General features: G+C 42.3%; 1 protein-coding gene across 1 annotated transcript in view; it reads right to left on the reverse strand.

Annotated features, from left to right (window-relative positions):
* Positions 1-4,175: 4,175 nt before the first annotated feature.
* Positions 4,176-19,685, reverse strand: part of LOC141139204 (serotriflin-like) — a 37,656-nt gene continuing 22,146 nt past the window's right edge. Inside the window, exons 7-10 of the mRNA XM_073625121.1 lie at positions 17,562-17,704; positions 12,341-12,435; positions 7,799-7,884; positions 4,176-4,509 (exon numbers count right to left, since the gene is read on the reverse strand). Of these exons, the coding sequence (XP_073481222.1) occupies positions 4,376-4,509; positions 7,799-7,884; positions 12,341-12,435; positions 17,562-17,704 (458 nt within the window). The 3' untranslated portion in view covers positions 4,176-4,375. The remainder of the gene's footprint in view (positions 4,510-7,798; positions 7,885-12,340; positions 12,436-17,561; positions 17,705-19,685) is intronic.

Below are 19,685 nucleotides of genomic sequence, written 5' to 3' on the forward strand. Positions count from 1 at the left end.
AGATAATAATGGTGTTGTGGTAACTTTACACACAAAACGAGAAATAATATTATGGAGAGCACTAGAAAAAAAATTATTATCTTGATAAAAAAAAAAAAAAAATAGAAACATTATTATGGAGATCTGACGAAAAACAAAATTAATATTATTCATAATAAATAAATCAGTTTGTGAGAATATCAGCAGCAAAACAACTTCATTATTCTAGCATTATAAAGAAGAAGAGAATGTGCTGCATTAAACTATTGAAAAATTGCAGTGTGACGAATGTGCTATCTCCATTACGAACGGTTGTTTTACCAGACCGAGCGCTTCCATCTCGTAATTCATTCTGAGCATGTGTGGCACTTTGGACGTCGGAATTGTGTACACACAATTGGAATTTACGTGAACGGATTTTGCGGTCGGAAAATTTGAGAACCAGATCCCAAATTTTGTGCGACGAAAATTCCGATGGAAAATGTCCGCTGGAGCCTACACGCGGTCGGAATTTCCAACAACAGGCTCCCATCGAACATTTTCCATCGGAAAATCCGACCGTGTGTACGGGGCATTCAACATTGCCACAAATATTATGGCAGGTTATTTTTGCTATCTGGGAGGAAGTTGAGCCTGCATCTGAGCATGGCGAGCAAATGGGCTCTCCTCTGTGCCTTCAGTTCAGCTTTTTTCTTTTAATTGTATTTTTATTGAATTTTTGTAGGGTATAAAGAAAGCACAACTGGTACAGTAATATTAAAAAGAATCAAACATAGATGCAGTAACATCAAGCTGGTCTGGTACAAATGAATATCATAATAGAGAACAACACATAAGAGAACAGTCTAAGGGCTATAACCAGTAAACAGTTGGATATTGAAAACAAGGGATTATGATGCTGGATAGGCATGTGGGGTCCAGGCGGGGTTTGGGGGGGGCAAACTCAAAATTATCCCACAAGTCTCAAACTCGGTCAACGGAACAGGAAAAGGTTTGACCGCACTCACAGGTTTAAAGCAAAAGTGAAGATTTTATTGAAGATAAAAATCATCAGACAACATCGTAGACATCCTGACATCAACGCAGACCTGGCAGAGATTAACGCATTTCACGAATTGGAATTTGCTTAGTCATAATCACTAGTCATAATCCTAATCAAACTGTCAAACCTGTCCACAGCATTTTCTACTTGGGCTGTCATGTGTTCCATTCTACGTATTTCCGCATTAACCGGTAGAAATTGATCTTGAGAAGGGGGAATAGAAGACAACCAACAAATAGGAATAACTTGGGGGCCAGTAAGATATAGGAGGCTAATTTATTCAAAGCTTTCCCCAAACCAGGAAAGGGGAGGCCCAGAAGGAGATGTAACGGATCCAGTGGGAGGGGATGCTCAAATATCCGCTGGAGCAGAGACGTCACCATGGACCAGAAAGGTACAATTAACTTGCATTGCCAGAAAATGTGCTATTGAGTGCCTCTAGTTTTACCACATCTCCAACAACGAGGGGAAAGGGAGGAATCATAACAATGCAATATTTCAGGAGTCCTGTACCAGCAAAGTAGTACTTTAAATGCTATCTCTCTCTGCGCCACGCACCTGGATACTTTGGATGTTGCAGTCCAAATCTTATCCCATTGAGGGAGGGAGATTGGATGTTGAATGTTATGAGCCCATTTTCGCATGTAGGTGTGTAGGTCTTCAGAAAGTGGAGAAGACTCCTGGAGCATTGATAATTGGCAGATATTAGTCATTGTTGGTGGGGACCTTGGGAACAGAGGAGTTCAAAGGCCGTTGGTTTGGGTAGAATAAGGGATGGAGAGAGGGTTGATAAATAGTGGCTTACTTGGAAGTACAGATTTATTGGTATCTGGTGCTTGGACTGAAAGTCCGAAAAGGTTCGGAACTTACGGCTGATTGGTGAGCAAATTGGCAGAGCTGGAACAGGCCCACCTGTGCCCAGGGCATCATTTGAGTGTGTGATAGGCTTTCTGGGATTAAAGGATTATAGAGTATGTTGGAGAGGGGGGCATGGTGAAGAGAGAGAGAACCTTGTGGCATGTACGCCATATCTTGTGAAAACAACATGGGACCTAGACACAAACTATGGAGTTTGGGATTCTGATGCAAGGCAGGTGACCAGACAAGGGAGCAGGGGTGTGAGGCCAAATAATATTTGTAAATAGCTGGGGCCCCTAGACCGATTTCTGGGAGAGAAGATCACTGAGCTTGCTACTCTATGTGCCTTATCTCTCCAGATAAAATTTAGGAACCATCGTTTGATCAGTTTTAGTTGAGGCATGGGGATAGGGATTGGCAAAGTTTCGAAAACAAATAGCAGTTAGGTATGACCGACATTTTCAACACATTGATTCTGCCTATCCAAGATATTGGAAGTGGATTCCAGCGAGTCGACATGGCACTGATATCCTTAAGCAAAGGGGAGTAATTGGCCGAATATAGAGAAGAATATCTAGGGGTAATTCGTACACCTAGGTATTTGAGAGATGAAGTACAACAGCGGTAGGGATATGAGTTTTGTAGAGATGCTAGGTCTTCCAGTGGGATATGTACAGGCTAGGCTTCTGTTTTAGAGGTATTGATAGGGGGCTAAACTGGGATAGGAGAGTGGGCAGGGATGGCAGGGAAATATGAGGGTTGGTGAGGGTCATTGCAGTTCATCTTTAAAGGACTTCTAATATGAAAGAGCAACGTTCTCTGAATCCCCACCATTACACTTGAATGCTAGGCCATTTGATTGGGAATGCGCTTTTGGCAATGTAGAAGCTTGCCTGACCCTTCCTGTCTCAGGCAGATTCCTACTGGCCAGGTAGTAAGCCCATCACGGTGATGGGCCAATAGAAATGTGTGGGAGGTGGGAGGATAAATTTGCCCATCACAAAACAGGATCCACGGGTAATGCCAGGGCTGCTGCAAATATGTCCAGGTACCCTATTACAGCTTGAAATGTTAACATATCACTACTTTTTTATGACAAAGTGCTTTAAGTACAATAATTCTGAATTAAATTTACTGTATTTCCCAGGTTAGATTTCATTCCACCAAGCAATGTAAGCATTTGCAGGACAAGGTATCCAAGGCCTTTTAAAAAGGGAAACTCGGGGAACTCCTTTAACCTCTTGCTGACTGCCCCACATACATTTACTGCGGGGCAGCGGCTCCTGTGCGCAGAATCACGCACAGGTACGTGATTCTGCACTCCTGGGTCTGGGGCGTGCACGCGATGTCCGCTGATCATTCGAGGGATAGGCAGGATGGCGATCTGTACCTATGCAAACAAGGCAGATCGCCGTTCTGTGACTAGTAGAAACATGGACCTCTGTCATCCCATAGTAAATGCATCCCCCACACAGTAACCAAGCACTGCCTAGGAACACATTTAACTCTTTGATCACCCCTGATGTTAACCCCTTCCCTGCTAGTGTTATTAATACAGTGAAAGTGCATTTTTTGTATCACTGATCACTGTATTAGTGTCACTGGCCCCCAAAAAGTGTCAAAAGTGTCAGTTAGGTGTCCGATTTATCCGCTGCAATATCGCAGTCCCGCTATAAGTCACTGATCGTCGCCATTACTAGTAAATAATAAAAATAAATAAAAATTTCATAAATATATCCCATCGTTTGTAGACGCTATAACTTTTGCGCAAACCAATCAATATATGGTTCAATATATGGAGAATTTTTTTGCCAAAAATATGTGGCAGAATACATATTGGCCTAAATTGATGAAGAAATTTGATTTTTTACATTTTTTTAATTGGATATGTTTTATAGCAGAAAGTAAAAAAATACTTTTTTTTTCAAAACTGTCTGCCTCTTTTTTGTCTATAGCGCAAAAAATAAAAACCAGAAGAGGTGATCAAATACCACCAAAAGAAAGCTCTATTTGTTGGGAAAAAAAAGACATCAATTTTATTTGCATACAGTGCCGCATGACCACCCAATTGTCAGTTAAAACAATGCAGTGCCGTATCCCAAAAAAATAGCCTGGTCATGAAGGGGGGTAAACCTTCTGGAGCTGAAGCGGTTACCTTTCTAAAAAAAAAGGGCCCAAAATCAGTTAGAAATCTTTTCATTTATTAATCTTTTAATCTTTTAAAAGTATTCCCAAACCTTATTTTCTTAATTTGTAGTGTGCTTCAAAATAGAAAACGACTGAGCTTAGCCAACACTTCTTCAACAAGCTTTTATTAAATAAGCGATAAAACATTTAGCATTACTATAGTTTTGCCATTTATAAATTATGTTTTGGTAATATCAATAAGAAAATGAATAACTTCCAGTTATGTAGCGACAATCAGAAAATGCTCATTTCACTCAGTAGATCGGCAGTGATGTCACAAGCGCTGCTATACAAGATAGAAAGTGGCACTTATTTTATTTCTCCCTTAGTGCACTCACACATGGCACCACAGTCAGTTATAAGGCTTTGGTCACTTCCGCAGGTGCTTCCTGTCATAAAATCTTTGCAGTTTGTATATTTATCCGAAAATAGGCAAGGGTTGGCTGGTGAAAAATCAAAAATACATATTATAAATATATCTTAAAAGTAGAGGTTTTATTTCATAAAAATGGTTAACGTCCCCTCCCCCCCCCCTCCCCCCGCAGGAGGTCTTTTGAGCCTATTTCCCCCACTCACAGCATGGACAGCCAGGCACATGGCATTGTACTGGAAATTTTATAGATAGGCAAATCCTATCCTCAGTATGGAACAGACACAAAAGATATACTCCATATCTTTCCAAATAACTGTTCTGCTTTGTTATGATGTAATTGAAGGCATTTATTATACACATTATTATGTATGTATCACATAGTAGGGGAGGTTGAAAAAAGACACAAGTTCATCAAGTCTAACCTATGTGTGTGATTATATGTCAGTAAATATTACAATTATATTTTTATGGTAACAAGGGGCGTAACATACAGTAGGCAGGATAATTCTAATCAGGACTCGAAAGAATGCAAACGTGTAATGAAAACATTATTAGTGCCGTGTGCACAGTGAGTGCAGTGTGCAGTACATACAAAATAGGATATAATTATGTATAGAATTTACAAATTTCCTTTACAGCATTTTCGGCATTCTTCTTTTGGCTCAAGAGTCAGTCTAGGGGTTTCTTTTGAGGGTTTTTATTTTCAACGGGAACATTGATAGGAATGGGAAGCATGGGATACCCTAAACTGTAGAACTTGAAGACTGATAGGCTTCTGGCTGCTCTGTACATAATGCAGGCTGTATTGCACAACCTTAGGCAGCACTGTACTGTTTCTTTGATGACTTGCACAACTCCTGGCTGTATTGTACAGGTCCGGGGTGCACTGCACTGGCTTGTAAGGGAAAGCACCCCACAGTCACTTGTGCACTGTTTTGCAGGGTTTAGTACTCACTCAGTCTCAGAATAATGGAGCTTACTCATTCCTGTTCTCCTGGCTCTATCCAGGCTCTGACCCAAGCTCTCTCTCTCTGGTTTGTCCCTCTCTTTGGTAAGCCCCCCAGCTAAGCCTAACTGGGACCTTGATGTCTTCAAAAAGGTCTCCTCAGGCTTCTCCTCTTTCTTTCTGCCCCAGGGCCAGAGCCCTCAGTAGGGGTCTCCTCTAGAAAGTTGGACCCTGGAACTCTGCATCTTGCCTGCCAGGCCTCAGACCACTTATGGGCTCTCCCTCCACCTACTGGGCATGCCTCTTAAGGGATTGACCGGAGATTGATTGGCCAATCAGAGGCTGACACAGCGATCAGGTGGTCCAGAACTATGAGTCCCGGGTCCCGATTGTTAGTACAAGACTGGTGAGAGCCTGGTCTCTGTGCTGGGAACGCGCCTTGTGAGGCCCTCCTAGCACAAAGGGAGATACGCATATATGGAAAAATATAAAGAAAAAAGCCCACTTCCTTGAGGCCTCATATATGTGTGCGGTCGGTGGGAAGGGGTTAAACAGCTCAAGACCCATAGGCTGGTCCCTACTTTGCCTATTTGGTAATCCAGGACTGGTTAAAATCCGACAGAGCTAAACACAAAGCACAAAACAAAAACAAAAAAACAGCAATAAATGCAGGTGGACAACTCAGGGTTGCCACCTGTCAGATTTTCAAACAGAAAGTCGGATTTTAATTTAAGCAATTGTTGTCGAAGCATTCTGTACGGTGTGGCATTAAGACTCTGAGTTCTCCCCAACCAGAAAGAAAAGTATCTGAAATTAAGCGCAGGTCCTGGCAGATGCCAAAAGAGATTCCAGATTACAAATAATGTTGGTTAATGCACTTTGGTAGGCGTGACAAGCTCACATTAAAGCCAAAGTAAACTCCACAAAATACTCGCCTGCACCTTCCAGTGATGTGATGATTACAAACCTTGCCAGTTGCTGTCATCTTCTCCCTGGACTACCTCCAGGTGCTGGGTTTTAGCCACTTTATTGGCCAGCAGGGGATGACATGATCCCTCACATGCACATGGGAGTCAGTCATTCCAGCATAGCCAGTTTTACATTCAGTGGAAGACTACGAGCAGATAAGTGTGTCTTATTGCAGGAGAGACATGGTATGTTTCTTCTGCTATAAAGAGCTGCTTGCCCACAATTTTTAAAATTACAGGTTTAGTTATGCTTTAATGGAGAATTTAGAGATAGGTTTACTGTTGAGTACATGAAAAGTGTATCTAAATCTAAAACTTGTTGCTTTTGTAGTGAAAGGTTAGAACTTGCCCAGGTTACAAAATGCAAGGTTTTGAGCTTTCACCAGAACAGGAATAAAGGGAAATATTCCAATGGTAAGACTCATTTCAGTGACAATTGTCTAGACCTTTTCTTCACTGATGAAGAAAAATCTCCCCCTTGGGATACAGGTGCAACAAAATACCATAGCAGTTTTGACTATTCCCTACCCTATCCAAAATAATTTTAAAAAGTTTTGCTTTTAGTTACACTTTAACCACTTGCCGACCGCATTACAGCCGAATGATGGATTCAGCATAGCTGGCTAGTTCTGATGGCCTCCTGTGATCATGCCCGCTGTGGGACGTGGGCGGTGCGCTTTGTGATCATAGTGTCCTCCTGAGATTGAGGTAAAGAGCCAATCAGCAGCTCTTTACCTCCTGATCAGCTGTGTCCAATCACAGCTGATCATGATTGTAAACAGAAGCCGGTTACCAGCACTCCATTGCCCATGCTGACAGCATGAGGAAGGGAGAAGAGAGCCGATAACCAACTTCTATAAAAGGGCAATGATTATCAGTGTCCTGACTATCAGTGCAGTCCCCACAGTGCCCACCAGTGCTGCCAATCAGTGCCCATCAGTGCCTCCTCAGTGTCACCTATCAGTGCCGCCTACCAGTGCCTATCAGTGTCACCTATCAGTGCCACCTATCTGTGTTGCTTATCAGTGCAGCCTCATCAGTGCCCACCAGTGATGCCTCATCAGTGCCCCTCAGAGCAGCCTATCAGTGCCCACCAATGCCCATAAGTGCCACCTAATCAGTGCCCATCAGTGCAGTTTCATCAGTACACATCAGTAAAGGAGAAAACTACGAAAAAGGTTTTTTCAAAATGTTCGGTCTTTGTTTATTTAGCAAAAAAAAAAAAACCCAGTGGTGATTAAATACCACCAAAAGAAAGCTCTATTTGTGTGAAAAAATGATAAAAATTTAGTTTGGGTACAGTGTTGTATGACCACGGAATTGTGATTCAAAGTGTGACAGCGCTAAAAGCTGAAAATTGGCCTGGGCAGGAAGGGGGTAAATGTGCCCACTAGGCAAGTGATTAATAAACACCTATAAATGGATAAAATGGCATGAAAACTTACTGCAAAGGTTATTTTCACAAGAGTTAAGACAATCTGCACAAGGTTTTCCTCTTTTGTATGGGTATTCTGTAGGTTTTCGGTTCCCTCTGTAAAAAAAAAAAAGCAAAAAAAACCAATGCAGATATCTAAATAACATATTAGAGAAAAGATCTTCAGTGAAAGGAACTCTTAAAGGGGTTGTAAACCCTCGCCGTTTTTCACCTTAATGCATTCTGTGCATTAAGGTGAAAAACATTTTTTTAATGCAGCAGAGCCCCCGAGCCCCCCGTTATACTTACCTGAGCCCCGAAATTTGCGCGACTGGAATGAGCACACCAGCTCCGGCCAGTATCTCGTGTCCTGATTGGATAGATTGTTAGCAGCGCAGCCATTGGATCCCACTAATGTCAATCAAATCCAATGACGCGGGCACCGGGGGGCAGGGCCGAGTCATACATTCGGCGGCTATGGACACCGAATGATGGACTCGTGAGTGCGCCCGCAAGGTAACCACCAGGGAGAGCGCTTCCCCTAGGGGGTTATCTGATGTGGGGAGAAGCCGCGAGAGCCGCTGGAGGACCCCAGAAGATGAGGTTCGGGGCCACTCTGTGCAAAACGAGCTGCAAAGTGGAGGTAAGTATGATATGTTTGGTATTAAAAAAAAAAAAATCGAACCCTTACAATCACTTTAAGGCGCCAGCATACCAAGACATTTTGGACAATTTCATGCTCCTAACTTTGTGGGAACAGTTTGGTGATGGCCCCTTCCTGTTCCAACATGACTGCGCACTAGTGCACAAAGCAAGGTCCATAAAGACCTGGATGAGCGAGTTTGGGGTAGAGGAACTTGACTGGTCCTGACCTCAACAGGATAGAACATTTGGGATGAATTACAGCACAGACTGCAAGCCAGGCCTTCTCGTCCAACATCAGTGCCTGACCTCACAAATGCGCTTCTGGAAGAATAGTCAAACATTCCCATAGACACATTCCTAAACCTTGTGGACATCCTTCCCAGAGGAGCTGAAGCTGTTATAGCTGCAAAGGGTGGGCCAACTCAATATTGACGGACGAAGACTGGGATGCCATTAAAGTTCATGTTCGTGTAAAGGCAGGCGTCCCAATACTTTTGGTAATACAGTGTATGTGACGTCAGTATCCCAGGAGGCAACGTCAGGAGGAGACTGAAACATCACCTAGGCAAAAATGGAGGACAGGGGCAAACAAAAAAGAGAAAAATACAGTAAATAAAATAAAAATTACAAAAAAATTTCTTTTTTCAATAGTAGAGGGGGTGTTAGACTTTTGCAAAGAGAGAGAAATAAGGATCTCTTATCTGTGCTGTATTTTCTAATATTTCATCTTTTTTGTTTTTTAGAGCTCTTTTCTGTCTACCTCCTTCACCGAATTGAAAAACAGCAAAAAGCTCTATCTGTCTCAAAAAAAAGATATCACATTCATTTGGTAACAGTGTTGCATGACTGAGTAATTGTCATTCCAAGTGTGACAGCACTGAAATCTGAAAATTTGCCTGGGCAGGAAGAAATAGCTGTAAATAAAGTCATCATGCTTTCTACTAGATGCATCAAAGGGACAAACGAAAGAATATACAATGCTGTGAAAAAGTATTTGCCCCCTTTCTGAGTTTTTATTTTTTTGCATATTTGTCACACTTAAATGACTCAGATCATCAAACTAATTTTATTATTACACAAAGATAACCCAAGTAACTAAAAAATGCAGTTTTTAAATGATGGTTTCATTTATTAGGGCAAATAAGCTATCCAAACTGCCAGGCTTTATGTGAAAAAGTAATTGCCCCCTAAACATAAGAACTGGTTGTGCCACCCTTGGCAGCAACAACTGCAATCAAGTGTTTGTGATAACTGGCAAGGAGTCTTTCACATTGCTGTGGAGCAATTTTGGCCCACTCTTCTTTGCAGAATTGTTTTAATTTAGCCACATTGGAGGGTTTTCCAGCATGAATGGCCTGTGTATGGTCATGATACAGCATCTCAATTGGATTTAAGTCCAGGCTTTGACTTGGCCACTCCAAACCTAAATTTTGCTTTGTTTGAACCATTTGGAGGTGGACTTGCTGTTGTGTTTCAGATCATTGTCCTGCTGCATAACCCAAGTGCACTTGAGCTTGTGGTCACGAACCGATGGCCAGACATTCTCCTTTAGGATTTTCTGGTAGAGCTTAGAATTCATGGTTCCATCAATTATGGTAAGTTGTCCAGGTCCTGAAGCTGCAAAGCAGCCCCAGACCATCACGCTACCACCACCATGTCTGACTGTTAGTATGATGTTCTTGTTATGAAATGCTGTATTCGTTTTTTGCCAGATGTAACGGGATGCACACCTTCCAAAAAGTTACATTTTTGTCTCATCAGTCCACAGAATATTTGCCTAAACAAATATGTTTTTTTGGTAAATGTCAGATGAGCCTTTGTGTTCTTTTTGGTCAGCAGTGGCTTTGGCCTTCGAATTCTCCCATGGATGCCATTTTTGCCCAGTCTCTTTCTTAGTGTTGAATCATGAACACTGACCTTAGAGCCCTTGCACACTGGGGCGGTTTGCAGGCGCTATTGCGCTAATAATAGCGCCTGCAAACCGCCCCGAAAGTGCCGCTGCTTTCATTCCAGTGTGCAAGCCCCGAGGGCTTGCACACTGGAGCGATGCGCTGGCAGGACGGTAAAAAAAGTCCTGCCAGCAGCATCTTCGGAGCGGTGAAGGAGCGGTGTGTATACCGCTCCTTTACCGCTCCTGCCCATTGAAATCAATGGGATGGCGCGGCTATACCGCCGGCAAAGCGCCTCTGCAGAGGCGCTTTGCGGTGGTATTTAACCATTTCTCGGCCGCTAGCGGGGGGTAAAACCGCCCCGCTAGCGGCCGCATACCGACAGTAAAACGCCGCTAATAATAGCGGCGTTTTACCGCCGACGCCGCCCCCCCGCCCCAGTGTGCAAGGGCTCTAACCTAAGGCAAGTGAGGCCTGCAGTTCTTTAGATGTTGTTCTGGCTTATTTTATGACCTCCTGGATAAGTCTTCGTCATGCTCTTGGAGTCATTTTTGTAGGCCAGCCACTCCTGGGAAGATTCAACACTGTTCCAAGTTACCTCCATTTGTGGATAATGGCTCTCCCCATGGTTCACTGGAGTTCCAAAGCCTTAGAAATGGCTTTAAAACCCTTCCTAGACCAATACACGTACATTACTTTGTTTCTAATCTGTTATTGATTTTTTTTAGATTGTGGCATGATGTGTGGCATTTGTCATCTGTTAGCATGCTTCACTTTGTCAGACAACTTCTGTTTATGTGATTTCTTGACTCAACAGGTCTGGCAGTAATCAGGCCTGGATGTGGCAAGTGAAATTTAACTCAGATTTCCAAAAAATTGTGGTTATTCACAGTTCATTCATGATTCAGCATGGGAGGCGCTATTATTTTTCACAGGGCCAGGCAGGTTTGAACAGCTTGAAACAAATGAAATAATATTTTAAAAACTGCATCTTAGATTTACTTGGGTTATCTTTGTGTAATATTAAAATTTGTTTGATGATCTGAATAATTTAAGTGTGAGAAATATGCAAAAAATAAAAATAAAAATCAGGAAGAGGCAAATACTTTTTTCACAGCACTGTATTTTGCTACTTTAGGCATTCTAAGCCACTTTAGTTCACAGATGGAAGAACAAATTTTGGTTATCATTATAATGTCAGTGAAAGCCTGACCCTAATTTACTATGGTCTTCATGATTAGATCACATTGGTTTAACCATGTTTCAACACCCCTATTATGCCGTAAATGGCAAGAACGCGGAAATCTTTGGGGCAATTGTCACCATACGCACCCTTTGCTGCCCTGACCAAACTATGGACAATAAGCACGGCTTTTCTCAGCTAGGAGGGGAAGGAGCATTTTACTTTCTCTGGGTCACTTACTCGAAAGGTAACCACACTTTATTCGCACCTGCCTCTAGGGCCAAGCGTTTTGGCTGGGACCAGAGGAATTTTTTTATTCCTGGCCGAAGGACATGCCATGGTATTTTATTATGACACAGCACTTATCCACTTCCCCTTTCCCTTTTTTTATGTGTGTTTGTCACTGCACTTTTTTCACAGCACTGTATGTACTTTCTCACTCTCCGATTAGTAGGGTGTAGGTCCTTGGCCTGCCCTGAAAGTGGCCTTCTGGACAGGTTCTCCCCCTCCCATGGGGGCTCCCTTCGGGGGAGCCCCACCTAGTACTTGAGATTGGCCTGTTTCGGCAGGCCTCCCAAAGAAAGGGGTCCACCTGGTTTCAGCCAGGTGGACCAGTGAGTACATCAGTCCCTGTCAAGTCCTTTCCACCCCACGGGATCAGGGACAGGGTCCTTTCTGTTCGGAGGAGGACCATGTGTACACCCTGTGTACTTTTTTTGTGTTCTCACTTTTGTGTGCACACTTTTTTTTTTTTTTTGTTACGTTTTTGTGAGAGTGTTTCACTACACCACAGAAAAAAATTAAAAAACCAACACCAATAAACTCCATTTCATGAGTGCTGTTTTTTAATACTTACGCTGGGCAGTATTGGCACACATAGTTATACTTGTTGACCAGATTTGGACATTCAGCAACACCACATCCCATTATAGCAGAAGGGCCCCACATCAACTAGGAAAAAATACAAAAAAAAAAATTATAAAAATGAATACACTCAGACACTTCACACTTCTAAGTTTTCAGTGGTGCATCCTATAAAAAGTAATAATTTCTTCATCTATATTAAGTCCTAAACTTTACACTTAGAAATACTAGAATGTGAATAAACTCACTAAGTACAACAGAACAAAATAAAATTATTATGAAAAAAAGCCTTATGTAATAAATGATAAATCTTGGTTAGGATTGGGACCCTGAGTTTCTAAATGGAGACCTCAGTTTAGTATAAACTTGTGCTTTTCCCATGTAGGACTAGGGCAGAGAAACAAATTGACATAACCTCTCCCCCCTCTAGCAGCACATACTCACCTTCGTTTGCCTTCTTGCCACTCCGTTCAGCAGCCGAGAGCGGAAAAAATACCTGAAACTTCCAAGTATGAGGAAATATGGACTTCTTCCGCTTCTCTCCACAGCTGGGTGTTTGCTGATTGGCTCTTCACTGTTACATTAGGGTGGGGAGAGAGTCCTTAGGCCTGCCAGGTCATGAGTTGGAGTTCACACAGGGTTTCCTCTCTTCATAGCTTGTGGTCAGAGTGGTGGGGGATCAAAAGAAAGGTAAGTATGTGCTACTTATGAGGGAGGTAAGTTATAAAAGTATTCCAGGCAAACATAGTATACAGTTAAACTATATATGAGGGCTGTACAAAAAGTACTGCAAAAAAGTGGGCACAACTTTTTTTATTATTTTTCATAGATCATTCAAATTTCACTTGTTGGTAGAGTAATGGGGAGAGGACAATGCTGTTCTCTTAAATCGATGTGTACTATGCATGTTGTCTTGGCTTTGACGGGACATGTAAAGATTTCACCAGGGGAGGGGGGAAGGGGGTTGTGTAGGGATCTGCTGCCCTCTACTGTCTGTGTTTGTAAATGCCTGTAAATAAGAGGGCTCTACTGAAAGTAATTCAAAAGTGGTCATACCTTTTTTTTTACTTACATAGGTCATTCAGATTTCACAAGTTAGTAGAGTAACTCTTCCAGTCTATAGTAACTCATCTTCTTTTTCATTGCAGGTAAAAAATGTATTCCAAGCAGAAGCAATGTGCCATCATTGAGTTCTTGATGAAGCAGGCTGCCCAACACCAAAGAAGGCTACAGAATGTTTATGGTGATGACACCATTAACAAGATCCACCAGTGACAAGACATTGCTCTTATCAATGGTGTCATCTCTGTAAACAATCTGTAGCCTTTTGTGGATGTCCGACAGCCTGCACCCCTTCTTCATCAAGAACTCATTAACAGCACATTGCTTCTGCTTGGAATCTATTATTTATCTGCAATGAAAAAAGAAGAAGAAGAGTTACTCTACCAACATATGAAATTTAAACAACCTATGTAAGTTAATTAAAAAAGTTATGCCCACTGCTTTACCTGCCAAAGAATTTGTATTTCTGTTAACCCAGTTCTGAGATTTACACAACACATTCCTGTCTGCCAGGGAAGAAAACCTGATTTTTCTCTGCTGCGGTTAATCACACTTACAGGTCTCCCTCCCCTAGGTTGTAATTAGACAGCAAAAGGAGAAGCAGCAGATTGAAGAGCTTATCCCTAACGGATTGACTCCTTATACTGCTTCTTCCCAGTCTGAACTCTACTATAAAGGGGACTGAAAGAGACTAATGACAATTAAAATTTAGGTAATAAAACTAAAAACTAAAAATACATTTAAGGATCTTTACCAGCCCCCCCCCCCCTCATTTTTTTGTATTCCCTTTCTTACCAGGTGGTGTGTTGAGTACATTTGAGGTACTCGCTCACCCAGAGGATCCAGCGTTGTCCTGCTGAGATCTTTCCACCACCATTTGGTCCAGCTCCGCCATGTTGGTTATGACGTCATCAACAGGCCTGCCGGGTTTTCTGGGTACAGTTGGCATTCCTCCCGATAATGCCCCTCCTCCACTTTTGTGAAGGAAGGGCTATGCCTACTGGGATATTGGAAGCGCTATCCCAGGAGGCATAGGAAGCACTGTGCACGTCATTCGCCTAAGCGAATGATGTGCATTGGGGGGTCCGGCTGCACCTATTTATCACAAAGAAAGGTAACTAATCACGTACAAGATGGGAGGAGAGGTGATGAGGGGGGAAGTACCTACAAATGGTGTAGATCCACTTTAAAGAGGAGCTCCAGTCCCCCCCAAAAAAATACTGTAGCAGCTACCTTTTAATATAAGGACACTTACCTGTCCAGGGATTCAGCACTGTCCTCACTCGAGTGAACAGTTAACCAAGGGAAACCGGCAGTGAAGCCTTGTGGCCTCTCAGTCTCCTGCTGTGCATGCCCGACCTGCGCTGCACTTTCTAAATGGTCCCTTGGTCTTCTGGGACCTGTCATGTGTACCAGAATTCTGTAGGGGGGGAAGGAGGGGGGGGCAAATGTCCACTCAGACCAGAAGTGGGAGCGGGTACCTGTAAAAACCAGGTACCCGTTTCCCCCTCGCCCCCAAAAAGTGCCAAATGTTGCAGCGGAAGGAGTGAGAATGCAAACAAGCGGAACTTACTCTTTTGGGTAAAGTTCCGCTTTAAAAATGTAATAATAAACAGTGGTGCGATTTGTCTTGCAATTTGACTTTTCCAAATTGCATGATTGACAAGTCGCACACCATTGCTGTTCATATCGCCACGGTTATGAAAATGTTTCCTGCAAAGATTTCTGTTAAATTAAGTCACAAGACACAGTGCAAATCGCACTGATGCGCAGCTTTGAAATTGCGCTGAAGTAGCACAAATTCAAAGCCGCGCCGGCGTGAACCAAGGCTAATTTGTTTTATATCTGCCTGGATTTCAACTTTCAGTGAAACAATTGCTTTGCCTCACATGGTCAGTTGTGATAGAAGTACACAATGAGGGATTTATTAAAACTGGAGCGTGCAAAATCTGGTGCAGCTGTGCATAGAAACCAAGCAGCTTCCAGGTTTTATTGTCAAAGTTTAATTGAACAAGCTGAAGTTAAGAGCTGATTGGCTATCATACATAGCTGCACCAGATTCAGAGTTCTCCAGTTTTAGGAACTCTCCCCCTGTGTGTGTGTGATGCATTTCTCATCACACTTTTAATTTTCACAGTCTTTTATCCCCTTGCCGACCAGTGCACAACGATATACGCCGGCACAATGGCATGGCTGGGCAAATGGGCGTACAGGTATGTCCCCTTTAAGAAGCGGCATTGTGCGCGCCACTGCGTGCTCCAGGACCGCAGATCCCAGGAACTCGATGTCCGCCAGGTGTCACAAAGTGGAAGAACGGGGGGGGGGGGGGGGGTGCCTTTGTAAACAAGGCATTTCCCCGTTCTGCCTTGTGATATGACAGAGATCACTGCTCCCTGTTATCGGGAGCAGTGATCGCTGTCATGTGAGTAGTAGCCCATCACTCTCACAGTTAGAATCACTCCCTAGGACACACTTAACCCCTTCATTGCTCCCTAGTGTTTAACCCCTTCCCTGTCAGTGTCATTTACACAGTAATCAGGGCATTTTTATAGCACTGATTGCTGTATAAATGACAATGGTCTCAAAATAGTGTCAAAAGTGTCCGATGTGTCCGCCATAATGTCGAAGTCACAATAAAAATCGCAGATCGCCGCCATTACTAATAAAAAAATAATTAATAATAAAAATGCCTAAAACTATCCCCTATTTTGTAGACGCTATCACTTTTGCGTAAAACCAATCAATATTTGCTTATTCCGATTTTTTTTTAACAAAAATATGTAGAATAATACATATCGGCCTAAACTGAGGAAAAAAACATTTTTATTTATATATTTTTGGAGGATATTTATTATAGCAAAAAGCAAAAAATATTGCTTTTTTTTCAAAATTGTTCCCATTTTTTCATTTATAGCGCAAAAAATAAAAACCGCAGAGGTGATCAAATACCACCAAAAGAAAGATCTATTTGTGGGGAAAAAAGGATGTCAATTTTGTTTGGGTGCAACGCTGTACGACTGTGCAATTGTCAGTTAAAGTGGAGTTCCACCCAAAAGTGGAACTTCCACTCATCAGATTCCTCCCCCCCTCCGGTGACACAGTTGGCACCTTTCAGGGGGGAGGGGGGTACAGATACCTGTATATTACAGGTATCTGTACCCACTTCCGGCATAGATACCCGCAGAATCTGCGGGTATTTACGCCACTTCCTGCTCCCTCCCCGCTGCCTGCTGGGAAACACACGGGTCCCAGAGGCAGCAGGGACCATCCGGATTGCGCTGCGCGACTCGCGCATGCGCAGTAGGGAACCGGGAAGTGAAGCCGCACGGCTTCACTTCCTGATTCCCTTACCGAAGATGGAGGCGGCAGCACCCGAGGACGGAGAGACGCTTCGGCCTCGGGTGCCGACATCGCGGGCGCCCTGGACAGGTAAGTGTCCATGTTTTAAAAGTCAGCAGCTGCAGTATTTGTAGCTGCTGACTTTTAAAAAAAATGTTTTCGGTGGCGCTCCGCTTTAAAGCGACGCAGTGCCGAATCGCAAAAAGTGCTCTGGTCAGGAAGGGGGTAAATCCTTCTGGGGCTGAAGTGGTTATATGATCCGTAAAGTTTGCGCGTTGGTGAAAAATTGCAATTAAAGTGTAAGTGTCACTATGAGTTAAAGAAATTAACTTCTTCCAGAACCAGGGGGGTAACAACACTAAGTTTCTAATTTTAATATGGGATTGTCACCCTGCTAGCTGTGCACTTTGGCACAGGTGTACAGTATGAACCACAAAAGTGGCTGCACAGAACTATATACAAACAGTTTATAAACTGTAAGTATATTTCTAGTCTATTAAAGAAAAAGTAAATCCATAGTTTAACAGTCTCAAAAAACAGTTACATTGTCGGCACGTGTTGGGAATGTAACTGTCACATTGGTTGTGCTCTCAACCAAACTGTCAAACCATCCAATGACTGGTGTCAGAACTGATCACATGTGCAGCATCATGGCAGTTAAAGTATAAGAGGCCAAAATGGCAGCTTCCGTGGCTGAAAACAATAGGAGGGTTTACTTCCACTTTAAATTGTTGGCTGGAGTTCAGCTATAGGAAGATCAGTGTCCATACAGTTGAGTAGCAGACCACTACATTACATTATTTTAACCCTACCTGAGTGTAGTGTCCGACCTCTTGTCCATTTACTGATCCAATTCCAAAACTAAAGTCCGCGACTTCACTGAACCAGCTGTCAGTCACAATGTCCCAGGGTAGTTTGTACGGTGCCAGTAATATATTTTCGCCACACCTCATTTCTGATAACAGACAATGAAAACAATTCTGGTGAAAAGGTTTTGAAGAAAGTTTGTTCTCAAGAAGTATGGAGAGGTTGCTTTTGCTGACATCCTCTTTTGAAAAATATCACTTACAGTATCTCACAAAAGTGAGTACACCCCTCACATTTTTGTAAATATTTTATTATATCTTTTCATGTGACAACATTGAAGAGATGACACTTTGCTACAACGTAAAGTAGTGAGTGTACAGCTTGTATAACAGTGTAGATTTGCTGTCCCCTCAAAATAATTCAACACACAGCCATTAATGTCTAAACCACTGTCAACAAAAGTGAGTACACCCCTAAGTGAAAATGTCCAAATTGTGCCCAAAGTGTCAATATTTTGTGTGGCCACCATTATTTTCCAGCAGTGTCTTATCCCTATTGGGCATGGAGTTCACCAGAGCTTCACAGGTTGTCACTGGAGTCCTCTTCCACTCATTCATGACAACATCATGGAGTTGGTGGATGTTAGAGACCTTGCGCTCCTCCACCTTCCGTTTGAGGATGCCCCACAGATGCTCAATAGGGTTTAGATCTGGAGACATGCTTGGCCAGTCCATCACCTTTACCCTCAGCTTCTTTAGCAAGGCAGTGGTCGTCTTGGAGGTGTGTTTGGGGTCGTTATCATGTTGGGCCCAATTAGCTGATTAGCCAGTCATTTGGCTTTAGCCTATTTGAGGGTCACTTTTATGAGCTTGGCCACAAATTCAAAGCAATTCAGGCTTAACCCCTTAGTTACTAAAGAGTTAACAAATAAAAAACATTGGATTGTAGTAATGGACAATTGGTAATAAACATATACATGGAAAACTGAACATCTAAAACAGACTAGTGGATTTGTCCATTAATCTTAGTGTGCTGTTACACATGTGAGAATTTATATAGGTCATTTTCTTAAGCTAGTGTTTATTTGATCTCTGTATAGTTGGTTATTATACTGCTATCTTGTGGTTGATATGGTCATTGCACCATCTTTTTCTGTGTTGCTTTCTGTGTTCCGACAACTTTATGATGTATACTTTCTTTGTGTGTTCCTGCTTCATTGCAGGGACGTGCGGTATGGTCAGTGGCTGGTGAGGCACTGGCTAGTATCAGAGCCAGATATACACAGGTTACATACGCCACAATCGTTAGAGCGAGAACAATAATTCTAGCACTAGACCTCCTCTGTAACTCTAAACATGTAACCTGTAAAAAAATTTAAAACATATCTCCCAACTTTTTGAGATGGGAATGTGGGACACCTATCAGCAAAAGTATACAGGCATAGGACACAACCCCTGTCACTCCTCCATTGTACAAAAAAACAAGATTGGTTAAACCCACAAATGCTTTTTTTACCACTACTATTCCTTTTTATTGGCTTTTGGAATTTACAAATGCAGCAATTTAGGAATTAGATGAAAGGTTTAGTGCTGGAAAAACACTTTTTGATAGATAAAAAGTGCATTTTATATACACCTTTATAGATCAGCTCAAAATGAGGGACAAATAAGGAGGAATGAGGGACAGAGGGACATTGCTCCAAATCAGGCACAGTCCCTCGAAATCAGGGACAGTTGGGAGCTATGTTTAAAGCTTCACCTATGGAGATTTATAAGTACTGAAGTTTTGCTCTATTCCACAAGTGTGCGCAATTTTAAAGTCTGACATGTTAGGTATCTATTTATTCAGCGTAATATCATCTTTCACATTATACAAAAAAATCGGGCTAGTATAGTGTAGTGGGTTTTTTTTTATTATTCATGAAACTGTTTTTTTCTGAAAAACCAACGCATTTAAAAAACTTGCTGTGCAAATACCGTGTGAAATAAAAAGCTGCAATGACCAACATTTTATTCCCTAGGGTGTCTGCTAAAAATATATATATAATGTTTGGGGGTTCTGAGTAATTTTATTGCAAAAAAATTATGATTTTTACATGTAGGAGAGAAGTGTCAAAGGGTTAATTACCA

Source organism: Aquarana catesbeiana, linkage group LG04 (assembly GCF_042186555.1).
Source record: "Aquarana catesbeiana isolate 2022-GZ linkage group LG04, ASM4218655v1, whole genome shotgun sequence".
NCBI lineage: Eukaryota > Metazoa > Chordata > Amphibia > Anura > Ranidae > Aquarana > Aquarana catesbeiana.